Here is a 15,102-nt window from a genome sequence, read left to right on the forward strand (position 1 = left end):
CCTGGTGACAGAGCTAAGCAAGGCGAGAGGTGTATAAAAGCCGGCTTGCCAGTTGTCAAGCCGTGCGAGCGGAGTTGGGCTGTGGTTCCTGATGCTTCTGGCTATCAAGGCATTTTCTGATATTGCTGCCACCGATTTCTAAAAGGTAAAGAACATCCTGTGCTTGGGAAGATGTCATTTACTAAAAGAAAAGTAATCTTTGTGCTACTTGAAGGAACTACTTCATGAAAAGAGTAAAAGAATAATGTGTTATAATAGAAATTTTCATGTTGTTTTAAAAAGGGAATTGAATGTTTTGAAACTATTTCAAAGTTGACAAGCGTAAGTAAAAAATAACAGAAGTCCTTGTAAAGTACACTTTAAAATTTCTTTGAAGGTTTTAATTTAAAATTGCATCAATCAGAACTGAAGGACGTGGCTTGACTTCAATGTTTTCTCTTCTCAGGGAACTTGAGAAAGAATGCACATCTTAAAGGTGCCAGCTGCTCTCCTCATCCTCTCTGTGGCACTAAACCACTTGAAAGCTACACCTGTCAGAAGGTTGGTAACCTGAAAATCCCTACTTCTTTTGAAAAGTGTGGGGAAATTAGAATTCAGCACCGCTATGTAACTAACAGCCCTTATATTCTTCAATTTCTAAGCAAATCTTGCCGTTAGCAGTACTTGAAGGGGAATGGTTTCCTAATTCTCCGTTCTTCTAGGACAAAGTCAATGACTGAGGAATAACTGGTAGAACTTCTTGTAGATGGCCATGGATGGTAACATTTGTCTGGAACTTATTAGAACCTACAGGGGCAAAGCCGGAGTAAGATGCCAGAAAAACTGATAGGCAGATAGTCATACTGTTTGAACCCAAGATGGAAAGAAACTGAAGGGATTGAACAAAACATTTTTTTTTATGTCACTTGGAATTCTGCTGCATATTTAAACTGCTTGTTTTTCCTCTTCAGAGGGGTCTGAAAGTATCCAAACTTCTATATCTCCTTCAGGAATTTGAAACTATAAGAGAGGAAGCAAATGAAAGGTGTTTTTAAGAAGTTAAATTTCAGAAATAGTTAAAAAGTCATTTGCTATTTGAAAGTCATTCCATGTTGTGGTCACACAGAGATATAAATTCTGCACAAGATGACTCTGAGCATCTGTGAATGTTAATTAGCAATACTTGAAATATTGTCACTGTGTAGACTGTACATACACATCATCATGATTTCTGAGGACGGCTTATTGGAAATATCGAAGGTAAACAAAGAAAACTAAACAGTGGTTTGAGGAAATCTAAGGGAGTTAAAGGCGGCTGGCAGAATAGTAGTGATTACAAGCTTCAGACGGGAACCACTAAAAACTGTAATTCTCCGTCTATTTAAAAGATTACTATTATGAAATCCATGAATCTGATTTAAACTAAGGAACAAGAATTTGTGCTAAAATCAGTTTTGCTCCGTATGTCTTAGGAGACCAAATGTAACCCCTCTTTGACAGCACAAAGAACTAAATGCACCTTTGAAAAAGAATGTGATTTAAGTCTCTCAATAGAATTATCATCATCATCTCTTTCTTTGTCTCTGGGGTATTTGTTCTTGGGTGCAGGTCTGTGTCAATGTGCAGACATTTCTATAGCACTAGCTATGATTAATAGCAGGAATTATTAGAAAATGGTTTTTGTCATCTGAAGACTTACCTGGTTTCACACAGTGTTCTCTGAACTGACTGTAATTTTCAATTGGGTTTTTCATGGCTAAAAATAACTGTAAAACCAATATGAAGTTTCCAATAGGAACAATCATATCATGATGGAAAATTTAACAGTATTACCTAATGTGTCTGCCAGTGTGTTTGATTTTTTTTTCTACAAGTATATATGGAGATTTGCTCAGCACCTCTATCAAGTGTGTCTGTGGGTGCTCACATCTTATACAGTGAACTTTACTCTAAAATAGAATAAATCACAGCATTACTGTCTGTCATATTATTTTCCTGTTTTCTCATAATGATTTATCTTGTACACACTCATAAGACATAAATGCCTTTTAATGCATTCCTTTACATCAGTACCCTTTTGGAGGATGGAGGATACACACACACACACACACACACACACACACACACACACACACACCCCTAGATGGATCACTAGCAGCTCCAAGCAGTAGCTTCACACCTCTACATATGAATGTTAATGTAGACAAGGCATTAAGAAAAGAAATACCTAAAGTGGAGATACCACGTCTTGCACTGGCTATGTGACCCTTAGCCGGCATTCCAATGATTGTTTGAATAGTCGTGTGCATTCTCTCACTGTCTTCAGATGGAAGGTTTTTTGCGGGAAGCAATACTGCATCTAGGACACAAGCTTAAGAGATTCCTGTGTGTTTTTCATGAGGAGTGGTGGTCCTTTCAGCTAACTGAGAATGTTTTATTTAGATAACGTAAGGTGTTGTTATTGCCCTCTAATCAGTTCTCAAAGTTCAGCCACTTGCTTGTGGAGAACTCTACAGTCTGCTCCCATCACTGTCAAGAACATCTGGAGATTGTCCTGCGTTGATAGATCATGTTCTCGACTATCTTAAATCTATCCGTTTTCAGGTTCACAGACCAATTTCTATGCCCAGATGTTTTTTAGGAAAAGTCATGTTATTTAAAATTTAATGTCATGTGTTTGGAAACACTGGCAAAACTCCTTAAAGTATTAAGTCATTTCTTTGAAATACGGTGTTCATGTGTGCTACAGCTTCAAAGAAGGGATAATATCCCTGAGATGACTACAGATGAAAAGTGTAGATTGCACTGGGAGTGGTGGCACACACTTGTATTCCCTGCACTAGAGAGGGGAGACAGGAAGATGATGCTGGTCTGAGATTAAAGAGTGGGAAACTGCTTCAAAAAATGAAAAACAAATGAACATTTGAGTCCCACAGTGGGCTTCCTTTGGCTACTGACTGTTTCTTTATTGTATATTTACACAAAACAGATAGCCAGATCACTTGATGCTGACGGAATCTAACTGGGGGAAAATACAGCAGTAAGGAGACAAAATAATTTTAAAAATTCATATAAAACATTTCGGCCTAGGGTATCTCTGCACAGAGGCAATGATGATTCAACACTCCCACCCACAACGTCCTCACAGAGACATTCATAGCACTTAGTTCCCAGCTGTACGTCATCTACATTGTTCTGAGCATTGAGTTTTTAGCCCCATAACTTTTACTTTCCACTTTACATGTATCTAAATCTTTTGTTGTTGTTGTTTTGAGACAGGGTTTCTCTGTGTAGCTTTGGTGCCTGTCCTGGATCTTACTCTGTAGCCCAGGCTGGCCTCGAACTCACAGAGATCCACCTGGCTCTGCTTCCTGAGTGCTGGGATTAAAGGCGTGTGCCACCGCAGACCAGCCTAAATTTTAATAGTAATTTGATTTCTGTGGAGCTGAAAACTACAGCGCTTCCCAGGGTGTTCTAAAAATCAACCCAGTAGTCAGCGTTACTATTCTATATCCATCTGAAATACCATTTTGAAAGCACATTGATAAAGTTTATTTCTGAAATATATTTCAAAGCCCCAAGTCTCAAAAGTTTGGTTCCTAAAGCATGGTACCTGTAAGAGGTAGTAGAAACTTGGAGAGAGAAGGTAGAGCAGGGGTTTGGGGCCACTGGACTTGTACTTTCAAAGGAGGTTTGTAAACATAATTTATTCTTCTCCCTCTTTTTGTTTGCTTCCTAGTCACCAGGCAGTTACCAGTGTGCTTCATCTCACAATCACCTGCTGGGTCACGTGTCCTTAGTACCAAACAGGACCCTGGGTTGAGCCCTCCAAGTGGCAAGCCCAAATGTCTTTCCTGTTTGTAAGCTGATTTATTTCAGGTGTTCTTCTACAAGCAGAAAGCTGACCAACCAAGACATGAGATATTTCACGTCTATAGAGTTGAAATAAATAAAATGTCTCAAATAGAGGTACATCCGGGTGTGGTAACACATACCTGTAACCCCAACACTTGGGAGAAGTGGAATAATCACAAGTTGGAAGCCAGCCTGGACTACATAGAAAAGTCAAGGCCAGCCTAGGCTACATGGCTAGACTCAAAAATAATAATAAATAAATGTACCAAAATTCAAATGAATTTTAAATCACATTTATAAGTTTTGAGTTATTGCTAGTGTTATTTTAGTGGCTAAAAATGTGGTGATCTTATGCCCTCGATATACAAAGACTCCAGTTGTCACAGTTAGCCTAGCCCTAACATAAAAATTTTTGAAAAGCAGAGGTCTACATATTCATGCCAAGGACTCCCATGGTGCAATGAGCACTGGAACAGTGATCAATTCATTTGTCCTGTGACTCTATAGTAACTTTTAGATGATCTTTTAATCACCCAATATGATCTGTCTTTTTTTGGAAGGGGGTTGGTTTTCGAGACAGGGTTTCTCTGTGTAGCTTTGGCTGTCCTGGAACTTGCTTTGTAGACCAGACTGGACTCAGACTCACAGAGATCTGCCTGCCTCTGCGCCCCGAGTGCTGGGATTAAAGGCATATGCCACCACCGCCCAGCCTTATCTGTCTTTTTAATGTTTCTATACTGTTTATTGTACTAAGAATACTCAATGTGAAATCTGCTCTCACAAAAAGTTTTAGCATGCAAAAATTTTGTACTGCTGACCAGTGATCTTGAGAAAACATTCACCTTGCTGCCTACTGCTTAGTAACCAGCAATTTGCCCCTTACTTGGTGAACAGCATTCCAGTACTTGATTCACAAGTTTGAGTGTGTGTGATGTCTCCTTTGTGCTCACTCAATATGTAATTTCCTGTACCTGAGTTATCTCACTTTGCACAATGTCTTTAGTGTTGCATATTGCAGAATTTCCTCATGGCATCTTTCTCTTGATATTTTAATTGAGTAATCTCAAGAAACATACAAAAATATTGTTTAATTTTTGTCAAAAAGATAGAGGAAATGAATGCATCTTTAGAATCTCCACATTTTCCAGGCTAGATTTAAATCATACATTCCAAATCCTTTATGTATAACAGAAAATAAGTCCACCAACAAGACTTAGAAGATAGAGTTTTTTTATTATAAGAACATGTGCCCCAAATATCCAGAGATTATTACTCTTTGTATTGTGAACTGCGATGCTGACCCCAGTGGAAGGTGCTGTGTGGTTTTGTGGTCAAAAATTGATTCTTCTACATGTTCTAGGTGTCAGAAAGAGCCAAGTCCTGAGTGACTTCTATAAAGATACTCCCCTTCTTTCACTGCACGAGACAGTGGAGATGACATGGCTGCCTCTCAACCTGATACTTCTTTCTTATTTGCTCAGTGGTACCAACCATCTGGTGGACAAACGGAAGTGCAACACAGCCACATGTGCCACACAACGCCTGGCAAACTTTTTGGTCCGTTCGAGCAACAACCTTGGTCCTGTCCTCCCACCAACCAACGTGGGATCAAACACATACGGCAAGAGGAATGCAGCAGAGATTCCGAACAGGGAATCTTTGGATTTCTTACTCATTTAGAGTCAACGCACTTCTTCATCTCTTGTTACTTTATGTGTAAATGCTCTGGTAATTTCATTAGTAATTTAACAGTGCCTTTTTCATTTCCACTATGAATGCAAGATGATGTGTCCCATGCTTTCTGGCTGTGTGTGTAAATCCTCATTCTAAGAATTGTTTTAGGGCTGATCAAGGTCAGGCTACAGACAGTGTCTCTTCACACGTGTTCTTGAAATACTTAAAATTTCTTTTTTTACCTTGTAACTTTATGATTCAAGTTCAACAATAAAAGAGACCATAGGAGCCTGAAACCTGACAAGTCATTAACTGCTAATAGCAAAGTTCTGATTCTGGACATTTGGAAAAGCAAGTATTCTAGGTACCTGTTCAGATGCCATTTCAAAATAAATTAGCAAAATTGTTGCAGGATATTTGATCACACTGTGAACCCCAAGATTGTGTTACTTACTGGAAAAATCTGTTTTTCGTGGTAGTGTGGCTCAGCCCTAGCACACACACCTTTAATCTAAGAGCTTTCTAGTTACTGTAAACAGGATTAAATAAAGTCAGCCATTGGTCAAGAGATGGAGCAAGCATCCAGTTGACAGGAAGTGAACATAAGAAAAAAAAACATAGAGAGTAAGAGGGAGTCAGGAGGATGCATAAAAAGATGCACAGGACATAGAAGGAAGGGACATTCGGTTTGAGGGGTTTTGTTGTTGTTGTTGTTTGAGACTGCTTAGGAGAAAGGCCTTGTTTTCTGGGACACCAGTGGAGGAGGAAGGTCAGCCGGGCGTTTGTTCTACCTCTCTGAGCTAGCAGGCTTTCACCCCAGTGTCTGGCCCCCAGGCCTTTATCGTTAAACTCAAAAATTTGAGATCTAATTAAAAACAACACAAAATCTTGTTCTGATTTACTTAAAATTTTTTTCAATTCTGTTCTTTACTGTGCTTGCTGGTAATAAAAAGGTGTTTTGAAAGATAAAGTTGGTTTGTGTCCATGAGGGCTTCATTGCATTTTCTCCAGTGAGTTTTAATGACGTGTCTATGACTTTATTCTGTTGAATATTTACACAACCATATTTATATCCAGCATATTTCAAAAGGATCCTGTCTTCTATTATTTATGTCTTCAACTAAGAGACCACAGATTCTTGGAACTCAAGTCTATATGTCAACTTACTCTCTTGGCTAAGTTAGGGAAGTTTCTAGATGAATGGTGTGACTCCGTAAGTCAGTGTTAGAATCTACATGCTTTTCCCTGACTATAAATTGGAACCACTAGAAACAACATTAATGTATACAAATGTCTATAACACTACCTTATATCATCTTTTTAAAATGCAGTCTTGTTATGGAGCCACAGTTGTCCTGGAGCTCGTTATGTAGACCAAGATGGCTTCAAACTCACAGAGATTTGCCTGCCTCTGCCTCCCAAGTCATGTGATTAAAGCTGTGATCCATGACACCTGGCACTGTTATTTTAAAAGACAATAATAGGGGCTGGTGAGATGGCTCAGAAGTTTAGAGCACTGGCTGTTCTTCCAGAGGTCCTGAGTTCAAGTCCCAGCAAACCACATGGTGGCTCACAGCCATCTGTAATGAGATCTGGTGCCCTCTTATGGCCTGTAGGCAAAACTCTGTATACATGACAAATAAACAAATCTTTTAGTATTTCGTATACATAGATAACATATGATGATCATATTCTTTATTTCCTCCTCCAACACCCCTGAACTCTCCCAATATGTCTCCCTCCCAATTTCATTTCTTCCTTCTTTCTCTCTAAAGGAACTTAACTTACACTTCCAAAAAAATAGAAAATAAAATAGTGAATCTCATTCTTAGTGAGAATCTGACTTACAACATGACTTGAACATTGAAATTCCCTTCATGAAGTGTGCTTTACGTCACCAAAATAATTTTTTTGCTATTGCTGTTGATTTTAGTGTTGGGATTAGGAAAGGATACTTATGTGAATGTTATGTTATTAGTTTCATATTTAAATGAACAAGTATGTAAATTTCTCTTTGTGATGTACCAACATTGACCCTGCTTTGAAAACAGACTCATTCCCAGCATTTCAGGTGGGGTGAGGTTCAGCTTATTTCAAAATGTGCCACAATAAAGTCAATAAAGCTTTATTGTATATCACATCTCTATGTAATAGTATCTATAGTACAAGAAATAACAGTATAGCTGGGCAGTGGTGGTACACGCCCTTAATCCCAGCACTTGGGAGGCAGAAGCAGGCGGATCTCTGAGTTCAAGGCCAGCCTGGTCTACAGATCAAATTCCAGGACAGCCAGGTCTACACAGAAAAAGAAAGGGAGAAAGAAAGGAAGAAAGAAAGAAAGAAAGAAAGAAAGAAAGAAAGAAGAAAAGAAAGAAAGGAAAAAAGAATATCAATTAAACTATATGTGCTATGTAATTTCTATTATAATTAGGTTTTATATTAGTTGGGGTAATCTAGAGGAACAGATAAGATATATATACATACATATACATTCAATATATATATATAGTATGTATGTATGTGTGTGTGTGTGTATATATATATATATATATATATGTATATATATATTCCCGAACCCCAAGATAAGCAGCTTTGCTCTGCCACACCCTTTCACTATGATGTTTCAGCCTCACCAAATTTAGGGACGTCTGTTGTCTTTCTTCATAGATCTATAAACTAAATCATGGACATTTGAAAAAAAAAGAAAGAAAGAAATCAGAAGAGAATTAGAAGGAAAGAGGAAACAAGGGCTGGAGAGATGACTCAGCAGTTCTGAGTTGCTGTTTTTACAGAGTCCTCAAGTTTGGTTCCCAGCAACCACAGAGAGTAACTCACAACCACCTGTAACCCAAATCCAGGAGGATACAGCTCCCTCTAATGGTCTCCACAGGCACCTGCAGCCATGTGCACAGACACATACACTCACAGAGTAAAATTAGTAAAAATAAATATTTTTTAAAGAAAGCAATGGGAAAATATCTAGGCATATTTATATCTTTGTTATGTGAGTCATTATTAATCCTCATAAAACCCTGTAATACTAGTACCTTTATGGGATAACATCAATGGGCTGATTCATGTAAGACCATGTAAGAAATGCAGTAGGCCCAGAGCTACAATCCAGACACTAAGGTTCAGCTAATTTCTGTATTTTATAAGCAAACAGAAAGATTTCTCTCCTCCTTCCATTGTGCACCACAACTTCTCTTTTACAGAGCTGTGCCTGATAAGTCTCTTTTGAGATGACTCTTAAGTTGGCAAACAGCAATGGAACTAAAATACTTATTCAAATTGTGAAGAGCTTGACATTGAGAAAAATGGTCTTTACCCACACACTATGAACGGGATTTCTTATCTTACATTTTTAGAACCCAAACTGGAAAAAAAAAAGTTCGAAAAACACTAAATCTAACAAACTTAAATATTTCCAACATTGAAAGATTGCTCACAGTGTATATTTTTCCTTCCAAAATTATAATTATTTTAATGGTATATTTCTACAATCCAGTGTGCACCTGTGTGTGAGTGTGTGTGTATGAGTGTGTGTATGAGTGTGTGTGTGTGTGTGTGTGTGTGTGTGTGTGTGTGTGTGTATGTGTGTGTTTGGTGGACATGTATGTGTGTGTATGTGTGGAGGTCAGAGGATAATGCTGGTGTCAGTCTCCACCTTCTGCCTTGTTTGAGGCTGGCTCCTCTGTTTGCTGGCCCCTTGCTGCAGATGGAAGGCTTCCAGGAATTCTCCTCTCTCCTCCTCCCCTCCAACCACAGGAGTTCTGGGATTAGGGAAGCTAATCCCAGGATCCACACGCAGGTCTTCAGGCCTGTGTGAAAAGTCCTTTACCCACTGAGTCCTCTCTTCAGTGCTGTATTCATCTTCCTACTGAGACTCGTACTTCTGTGTTTGGTAAAAAGCTGGGAAAACTTTCTTTTTTGATTCAATGAGAACTTTGATGCTAGAAATGCTACCCTTGGGCACCTGACTTCTGTCAATTTCATACTTCACACTTGGCATACCTCCACCTCCTGGCTCATATGTCCTGATCACTCAAAACAGCTTTTTCTACCTCTGGGATATGCTCAGTTCTGTGCAAATGCTACACACTCTGTGCGTGTGTGTGCGTGTGTGTGTGTGTGTGTGTGTGTGTGTGTTTGTGTGTGTGTGTGTGTAACCTCTCCTGCTCCATTCAACTTTCCTCTGAATTCCAAGTTATCTACTTCTTTGTAGATTGCCAGATTGCTCAAACATTCCCTCAGTCACTGACAACTGTGTATGTAACTTGCTTTTGAATTTGATACTGTCATAGTGATTGCAACCTCAAAACTACCTAGTAGAAGTCCACATTTTCTTATATTTTGATCATCATGCTCAATTGTTCTCTCTCTGTCTATCCGGCAAGCTTCCTGAGATCAGAGCTATATGAGAGCTAATATAATCCTCATAATATTTAAGATCATTATTTTCACAAAATAGGCATTTGATGCATAGAGGTGTAATTACTGTCATCTGTGAATGATGCGTGAGTAAATGCATGAATGGATTTTTGTATAACAATAATTTTATATAGTACAACAAAGTTAAAAGAGACTAGCTTTTTTTTTACATTCTCTTTATAAAACAAAGATAGTAATGCCTTCCACACATATTTTTATGAAAGATTAGGACTAAAATAAAGCACCTGGCAAGTCTTTTGTGTTTAATCAGCCATGGCTATTTTAGCCATGATGAGTGTATCTAAACAAAGGGTAGGGAGGGTGGCTTGGTATTATGGAGTATACTTCTGTTGTTGACTAGCAGGACTGGAAAAGTGAGAAAGGGTAACCTGATAAAGGTTGGCAGCATAAATGGACATAAAACAATATTGGAGAAAGCCTTGAAGATAAACAAGGAGAGAAATAGAATGACAATAATCCACCCACATACTAGGATATATACCACCAGATCTCTTCCTGCCCCAAGAGCCAAGTGACACAAAGACATACGTACTGTACAATTACATCTAGAATTACAAAAATTTGACAGAACCGTGCAAGACCTAGGCTCTGCAAATCCACCTGCTTCCCTGTGAGAACATTCCTACTGTTCTCTAGTACAAAAGCTAGGATCCCCAAGGAGCCATGAAAATCTTAGTTATAAGCAGATTAGGAAAGTAGAAGGATGGAGCTTAAGTCAGCAGAAATTTTACCACATGCCTTGGCTACTCTTCTTGCTGTGATAAAATACCCTGACATGAGACACTTTCAGGAGAACGTGTTTGTTTTGATTTATACTTCCAGAGGACAGTCAGTCCATGTGGTAGGGGAGTCAAAGCAGCTGGAGCTTACAGCATCCAGTCACATGGCTGGTCACATGGCATCTGCAGTAGGAGGCAGCGAGCACTGAACACTTGTGCTCAGCTCATTTTCTCCTGTTTCTACAGTCTAGGATCCCATCTTGGTTAGGGTTTCTATTGGTGTGGTAAAATCATGACCTAAAGCAACTTGGGGAGAAAAGGGTTGTTTCAATTATTTACTCTTCCACATCACAATCCACCATTGAAGGAAGTCAGGGCAGGAACTCAAACTGGGCAGGAACCTGGAGGCAGGAGCTGATGCAGAAGCCGTGGAGGAGTGCTGCTTACTGGTTTGCTCCTCTTGGCATCCTCAACTTGCTTGCTTATAGAACCCAGGACCACCAGTCCACGAGTGGACCCACCCACAATGGACTGGACCCTCCTACATCAATCACCAATTAAGAAAATGCCACAGCTGGATCTTATGGAGGCATTTTCTCAACTAAGGTCTCCTCCTTTCAGATGACTCTAGCTTGTGTCAAGTTGACACAAAAACTTAACCAGCACACCATCCAAGGAATTAGGTGGGTCTTACCACTTCAATTAATCTAGTCAAGATAATCCCCCACAAGCACACAGAGGCTTATCTTCCAGATTATTCTAGATCTCATTAAATTGACAATTGAAACTATCATACTACATACATAACAAACTGTTAACAAATTAAGCTTATTTTAAATTGACTCCATGATCAGGCATTATAAAAAGAAAAATTAAGTCCATCAAACATGTGGAGTTAATTTTATATATGTGTGTATATTTCAATCTATAGATAGATGATAGATAGATAAATAGATAGATAGATAGATAGATAGACAGACATGTAAATGACAAATAGATATGCATATATACTTCAATCTAGGCTCTAAACATGACAGAAAACATATGATGACTTCTGTAACTAGGCAGTTTTTTTAAATTAATTCTGTGTAGGACATGATGGTTCACACCTATTACCCCAACACTTGGGAGGCTGAGGCAGGAGGATTGTTCAAGGCAGGCCTGTGCTCTCCAGAAAGACCTATCTCAAAACAAAACCAAAGGATTGGTGTGGAGGGGTGAGGGTTAATTTCTGACACATAGAAGAACTTTGAAATTCAAGAGTCTCTAAAATAAACATCCCTCTGGCAGGGGAAATTCTTACCAAGTAGTAATTGAAGTTAGTTAGCAACCATCTAAGAGCTGTAAAGGAATGGCTAGGCATAAGGTACAGGATAAATGATGGAGGAAGGCTCCAGGTAAGGTGAAAGGTCAAGAAGAAAGTACTAGAAAAAGGCATCAAGGAGTCCTGGCCAATTTCCAATACCTCTGTGCACCTCCGGGCTCTGCACACATTCATAGCCATTTTCTTTCACATAAATAGGCATGACCCTTTTTTAAAGCCTCTCTTCCACTTTGCAATTCAAGATGCTAGAATGCTAATCTTGGGGTGCAAATGATCTGTCGGGACAAGATAGGAAAAAGGCAATAGAAGCAAATTCATTTCTCTGAGGCTTTCTCAGACAAGGTTGGAGTCTTAGGCTGTGTCTAGAAACTCCTACTCCCTTTCTAGAATAGTTCTTAAAGAGTTAACACTGATGCTGGGCAGTGGTGGCACATGCCTTTAATCCCAGTACTCGGGAGGCAGAGGCAGGTGGATCTCTGTGAGTTCGAGACCAGCCTGGGCTACAGAGTGAGACCCAGGACAGGCACCAAAACTACACAGAGAAACCCTGTCTTGAAAAACACCAAAAAAAAGAAAAAGAAGAAGAAGAAGAAGAGTTAACCCTGAGGGGTGAAGTGGCTGTGAAACAGGACCAGCCCTTGGAGTATGAAGAAATTCCAAGTCTGGCTCTAGAGTTTTACTTGATATTGAGTTTATTATTTACACAGAAGTTTTCACCTAAGTGTGTTCAGCTTCCCAAGTGTTAAAGTAAACACTGGATTTTCTATTAGATGGTAAAGAGTCAAATAACAATAAGGCATTGAAAATAATAATAGTCGGGCCACTGGCATGCTGAGCAAATGGCGTGCTGAGAGGTGTGGGCTTTGGGAACAAGGCAGGGCTCTCTGAGCATCCTGGGCATGTTTTCAAACCTTTGTGTGCATTCCTAGCATTTTTTAGCTTCAGTTTCTTCATTTGTACAAGAAATAGTGATGTGCACACATACAAATCAAGACATCAGAAAAGATGACAGAGCACAGCAGAGGCCTTCAGTAATGACGACACTTGGCAGGATAAGAGCACGATTTTTGCACTCTAGCACTTTATGGAATTGTTGAAAGCATGGAATGTTGAAGAAAAATATCAATCAACAGTTTTCACACTTGGTCCCAGCTTATTTCCAAGCCTTTTGAGCAAAAAATGAGAAAGAAAGTACAGTCATGGGTCAATGTTTGAGAGATTCTAATAGCTACATCTGGTGAAATGCTGAGACAACCTGACTGTACCTCACCACTGTAAGCATACACTACAGTTCAATGACTACCCAAGGTGGCTGTTTTGAGACACAATGTGCTGAGCTTCCTTAATGTCTGAGATTGCCCTCATCTCTAGTGCAGGTTACCCTTGGGTTACGTTAGCTGCAGGGGCTGAATTGTCCAATACACTGTGTTACCTCCAATAAAGAGTTTGGTCACTGTGTTCAGTAAACTGAAGTAAATCATTTTTCTATCTATGAGACCTAAAGTTAACAGGATATGAAGACGACTCATTTAAAAATTTGTCTTCATCATTCACGTTACCCTGTACTTTTCTTACTGTGGATATAGCCTCAGAAAAGCTTTAGGGCTTTTTCTCTTTTTTATGACCACCCATATACTTTTCTTTCTAGTGTTTTCTGAGGATATATTAGGAACTATCCACCATTAAAAACAAAAAAGGGTATCTCATTGGTCTGAACTCACAAGTAGGCGATGCTGGCAAGACAGCATCTCACTTCTTTAGCCTAGACTAGCTTTGAACTCATATCCATGCTCCTAACTCAGCTTCTCAAGTGCTGGGTTTACAGGAAAAAGTTGACATGCCTGTCCTTAAAATTTTTGCAATATATTTATAGTTTAAATAGTTTGCAAAATGGCTGAGGTGCAGGAGGCTGTGGGAGAATGAAGACATTTCTTGCGTCCCGGCCAACCTTTCCCATGTGTGTTCTCATATTCTTTTCCTTCCATGTAGATATTCATACCAAATACATGTTGGATCATCCAAGCTGCTGCAGGTGTCATGTCCACACTTACCATAAGCAACATTTATAGAAATGGGTTGCAAGTACAGTTATCTTTACCAAATGGGGTTCATGTGGTGATGTCAGAAGATAGCTTTGATCTTCTCTTTCCAACATGGGTTATTGGACCACTTCTATTCCCGATTCTCAAACCAGCCTTGCTGCTTTCTGTTGGTCTCCAAAAACAAAGGGACATAGTGGAGAGAGATGGCTCAGCCAGTGGTTAAGAGCACTGGCTACTCTCACAGGGGACCTAGGTTCAATTCTCAGCACCCACATGAAGGCTCACAACCATCTGCAACTCCAGTTCCAGAGAATCCAATACCTTTTTCTGGCCTCTTCAGGCTCCTGCACACACGGTACATATAAACTCATGCAATCACACACACATGCACATAAAAATGAGCAAATTAAGTTTTTTTTTTTTTAATTTCAGATTATCTAGTTTTTTTCCATCCCGGTTGATCTCTTCACCTGATGCTCATTCCCTCTCCCAGCTGAACAAACTCCATCAACTGCACAGTTACAACCTTCAGGGGAGGGTTTGATGAAACATATGTCATCCCTGCCTGCTTGGGCTGGGGCCAATGTTTAAATCTGGCCCTTTCTATTCATAGCAGCATTAGTGGGATCTTTGAATATCTCAGTCCTCATTCTTTACCTGCAGGGTAAATGCATCTCCTCTGGTTGCCACACACAATTTCTCCTGCAGCAATAGCTTTCTCTTGAGGTTTTGTCACTATACCATACAGCTCAGTTCTTGTCTAAGATAGCCCCAAACTCCTACCAGTTAGTTCTCTAGTCCCAACTGGATAAGGAACCTTTTAAAATATAGACCCTGTTCGTGAAGCTGGAGAGATAGCTCAGCAGTTAACAGCACTGGTTGCTCTTACAAAGGACTCAGATTTGATCACCAGCACCAACATGGCAGTTCACAACTATGTTTAACTCCAGTCCTAAACGATCCAGCATTAGAGAGCATTGGATCCCCTGGAACTGGAGTTACAGGTGATTGTAAACCACCATGTAGTGCTGGGAACCAAACCTTGTCCTCTGGGAAA

General features: G+C 39.6%; 2 protein-coding genes across 7 annotated transcripts in view; one reads left to right on the forward strand and one right to left on the reverse strand.

The window, feature by feature from the left end:
* The window catches only part of LOC128098586 (solute carrier organic anion transporter family member 1A5), a 90,369-nt gene that overhangs the window by 69,718 nt on the left and 5,549 nt on the right, over window positions 1–15,102 (reverse strand). The gene's annotated exons all lie outside the window — the stretch shown is intronic.
* Window positions 444–6,487, forward strand: Iapp (islet amyloid polypeptide). The gene is made up of 2 exons (XM_052719881.1): window positions 444–540; window positions 5,316–6,487. The coding sequence occupies exons 1-2, from the start codon at window positions 461–463 to the stop codon at window positions 5,512–5,514; spliced, it is 279 nt and encodes a 92-aa protein (XP_052575841.1). The 5' UTR covers window positions 444–460; the 3' UTR covers window positions 5,515–6,487.

The sequence above is a fragment of the Peromyscus californicus genome, unplaced genomic scaffold (assembly GCF_007827085.1).
Source record: "Peromyscus californicus insignis strain IS unplaced genomic scaffold, ASM782708v3 Scaffold_6__1_contigs__length_162567912, whole genome shotgun sequence".
Lineage (NCBI taxonomy): Eukaryota > Metazoa > Chordata > Mammalia > Rodentia > Cricetidae > Peromyscus > Peromyscus californicus.